Below are 3904 nucleotides of genomic sequence, written 5' to 3'. Positions count from 1 at the left end.
AAAAGTCCATTAAAATTTCGAGGATATTTTAGTCTATCAACATTTAGTTGGGATGTAGATTTTGATATATGGGAACTAGATTTGAATGGATGTTTCTTTCCGGGTTTGTAAAAATTGAATTATGATTTTTTATTATCATTATTATATACAGAGATTGTGAAAACTGAACTTTAATACGTTCATAGTCATGAGGCCAATGGATACTAATATTGTAGTTTCTTTGTATTATATATATGTTTTTTCGTATATAGTTGCTACTCTTAACTTTGAAATATAACTTTGATGATTTTGAAAAATCTTGTGCATAATTGAGTCGCTTGGACTGATATTGATTTTTGTTACGATAAGGTGAAAATTACATCCATGGATGGTTTTAAATATGGAAAAGTCTTATCGGGGTTGAATGCAGTTACGAAGATCGATCAACCGAAAACTAAATAGGTAATATATTATAGAGGATTTTATTCTCTTGATTTTGTTTTCTTTTTTCAAGGAATTCTTCAATGGAAAATAAAAGTTACATCTTTCAGGTAATGATAAAAAATTTTTTGCAAGTAATTGCAAAAAAGTTACATTCAAAGTCCTAAATTCGAAAGAAGGGTCTTAAAAGTTACACTTTTATCCGATAAAAATTATATTCTAAGGGTATAAAAGTCCATCAAGATTTTGAGGATATTTTAGTCCATCAATAATAATAATATAGATAGATAGATCATTTAATGGCTAATTATTGATAAGTAATGTCTATTTTTGGCTTATGTCACTGGTTTTCCCTTTATAAAAAGGTTCTAAAGGATAATTGTCCAAATAAATATTTTTCCTAATCTTCTCGGAGAAAACGTGCGTAAAATGGTTGTGTACACAAGCCCAATCAGAAATTCAACCAAAAGGCAGTCCCATATGGCCCAAATCAGAGTTGGGCTAAGAAGGGCTTGGACTAAGTATTTAAGGAGACATCGAAGCTTAAAAATTAGGGTTTATAAGGAGGCTTTCACATCAGCGAAGCAGCAGGTAAGCTTAGTTACTGCAGAAAGTGGCGGAGCTGTGAGGCTGCTGATTCAAATCTAAAGACCACCAAAATGGTTCGTTTCTTTCTCCAGTTTATTCCTTGTTAAATTAGAAGATATTCTATTCTAGATCCACAACATATCCATTTACATTTGTTAGATAAAATTAGTGTTGCTTCTCATTAGAGTTTTGGTCGTTTTTTCTCATTATACTTGTTTTATTTAGTGTTATTGTGCTATTTATCCTCACAAGATAAGTAGGGGTAACGTCTGGTGTGGATAATACTGTGTATGTTGTTGTTGTTGTTGTTGGTTCGCTGTATAAAGAAGGCATAATCTGCATTACTAATATAAATTTTATATGACTAATATATATTTGATTTCCACTATAAAACTCTGCCTTACTAATACTACCACAACTTAGCGCCGAAATATGTATGTTACTTTATGTTTCTCAAAACAGAGATAATCTATGTATTATCTTATGCCAATGGAATGTGGAATCTTACTACCTGGATAAGAGAACCTAAAATGATTCCTTAAAGCTAATCTTTCACTTTGAGTCGAGATCCCTACATGACAATTCTTTTTTGGTATTTCACCAGAAAACAATCTTTGTACTATTATTTGCTGGATAACGAACCTTGTGTATTCTATATCTCGTAAAATATCATCTTCACTGAGAACTAATAAACAAAATACTTAAAGCTAATGACTTTGAATCACAATCCGTAGATGAGAATTTTGGCAGTATAATCCACTCTATAACAATCTATATATTGTTAATGTGCTGGTTTAACAAAACTTGTTTTACAATCAATGCTTAACTATTCTGTGAACTTTACCCCCTACAGTTTATTGAGTAATTTATTATTTCTATATCTTGTAAATCGTTTTCACTAAGTACAAATTTTGAGATAATTTTCTTATCCTTGCATCTAAGGATGCAGTTAACTAATTCTATCTCGAATAACTGCATGAGATCTCTTGACATTGATGGATTTTGAATTTTACAGTTGGCTTCAGATGCTTGTCATTTTCTATTGGTAGTGGACTTAAATAGCTGGCCTGAACTCTTTGGAAATGTTGTACATGCAGTAGTGATATTGCCAAATGTAACTTTGTTTTTATATTCATGTACAGGCTAGAGGTTTGAAGAAACATTTGAAGAGGCTCAATGCCCCAAAGCATTGGATGCTTGACAAGCTTGGAGGAGCTTTTGTAAGACATCAATTATCATAGTAACCGGTGAGTAATTTTTGATGTTTTCCTGCTTCTTTACTTGAAGAGTTGTCTCTTTTACTTCTGTAGGCTCCCAAGCCTTCGTCTGGTCCGCACAAATCAAGGGAGTGTTTGCCGTTGATCATTATCATGAGAAACAGGCTGAAGTATGCTCTGACATACGGCGAGGTCATTTCAATTTTAATGCAACGACTTGTTATGGTTGATGGGAAAGTTAGGACAGATAAGACTTACCCTGCTGGCTTTATGGGTAAGAGTACTTCCTTCATATTTGGTGTGGTTTTGCATCTTCGAGTAATACTGCAATGATTTGAATCTTCAAATCAAGAATGTTCAGTTTTCAAAGAACATTTTTCGTTAATGACCTTTTTTGTTGATGTTCTGTTTGTTTCCTCTGTGTTCTAGTTGGTTGAGTTCCTCAAATTAGTAATGCCCATTCTTTTTGACATACAGATGTTGTGTCAATTCCTAAGACAAATGAGAACTTCCGCCTCATGTATGACACAAAGGGCCGATTTCGTCTTCACTCAGTTAGGGATGAGGAAGCCAAGGTTCACTTCTGATGCATTCTTGATTTTTGCACTATGGACTTTGAGAAAGTAGCCTGCATCTTTTTGTACTTTGGAACAATTCATTTTCTGTTGATTGCTTCCAGCTTGTAGGATTGTGCAATACTGCCTTGTTTGAGTAATTACTAATTTTCTTTTGGCTAATTACAGTTTAAGCTGTGCAAGGTCCGATCTGTGCAGTTTGGACAGAAGGGTATTCCATACCTTAACACTTACGATGGAAGAACAATCCGCTACCCCGATCCTCTCATCAAGGCCAATGATACCATCAAGCTGGACTTAGAGAACAATAAGATTGTTGACTTCATCAAGTTTGATGTCGGAAATGTTGTCATGGTGACTGGTGGTAGAAACAGGGGGCGTGTTGGTGTTATTAAGAACAGGGAAAAGCATAAGGGTAGTTTCGAGACAGTTCACATTCAAGATGCCCAAGGGCATGAGTTTGCTACCCGCTTGGGAAATGTGTTCACTCTCGGAAAAGGTACTAAGCCATGGGTATCCCTCCCTAAAGGAAAAGGTATCAAGTTGTCCATCATTGAAGAGGCACGGAAGAGACTTGCTGCTCAATCAGCTACCACTGCTTAAAATGCGTGGTCGAACTTTAGACTGATCAAACCTTTTTTCTGGTTGGACCTAATGTTTATTTTTATTTTAGCAATACCAATTTTGTTTGTACTGCCCTACAAACATTTGTGTTCTAGGTTCTTGTCAACCTATAGCTTTTTGTTAGGATAAAAACGTTGAAGACTTTTAAAGTGGTCAGGTAGGTATGTGCTTTTATGATTATTGAATTTGATATAAATTGATCCTTCCTCTGTTTGACTCCGCCTATAAGAGCTCTTGGGAGTCATTACCCTGTTATCCGGGCTGTTATCCCTTGAGCGAGAGCCCTTCCACACGGTACTTCCGGATCACTATGATCCCTGCTAACATTTTTTCAGATCCCCCTACCAAGGACGCTTTCTGCTGCTGATACTGCTCTATTTTCTTGCTCCGGACTCCAGAGATTGGTAATCCTTGTCTTTTTGGAGGGTATAAAGATTTTAAAGAAACAACCTGCTTTACTCCAGGCAAGCGAAAGCACAA

At 35.4% G+C, this 3904-nt stretch overlaps 1 protein-coding gene across 1 annotated transcript; it reads left to right on the top strand.

Annotated features, from left to right (window-relative positions):
* The first annotated feature begins 918 nt into the window (after positions 1 to 918).
* On the top strand, positions 919 to 3637 carry LOC104103524 (small ribosomal subunit protein eS4-like). The gene is made up of 5 exons (XM_009611436.4): positions 919 to 1082; positions 2151 to 2228; positions 2319 to 2499; positions 2703 to 2800; positions 2969 to 3637. The coding sequence occupies exons 1-5, from the start codon at positions 1080 to 1082 to the stop codon at positions 3401 to 3403; spliced, it is 795 nt and encodes a 264-aa protein (XP_009609731.1). The 5' UTR covers positions 919 to 1079; the 3' UTR covers positions 3404 to 3637.
* The last annotated feature ends 267 nt before the right edge of the window (positions 3638 to 3904 follow it).

The sequence above is a fragment of the Nicotiana tomentosiformis genome, chromosome 2 (genome assembly GCF_000390325.3).
Source record: "Nicotiana tomentosiformis chromosome 2, ASM39032v3, whole genome shotgun sequence".
NCBI classification, from domain to species: Eukaryota; Viridiplantae; Streptophyta; class Magnoliopsida; order Solanales; family Solanaceae; genus Nicotiana; species Nicotiana tomentosiformis.
The sequence above is the reverse complement of the archived record's forward strand: the minus strand, read 5'-3'. Positions and strand labels throughout refer to the sequence as shown.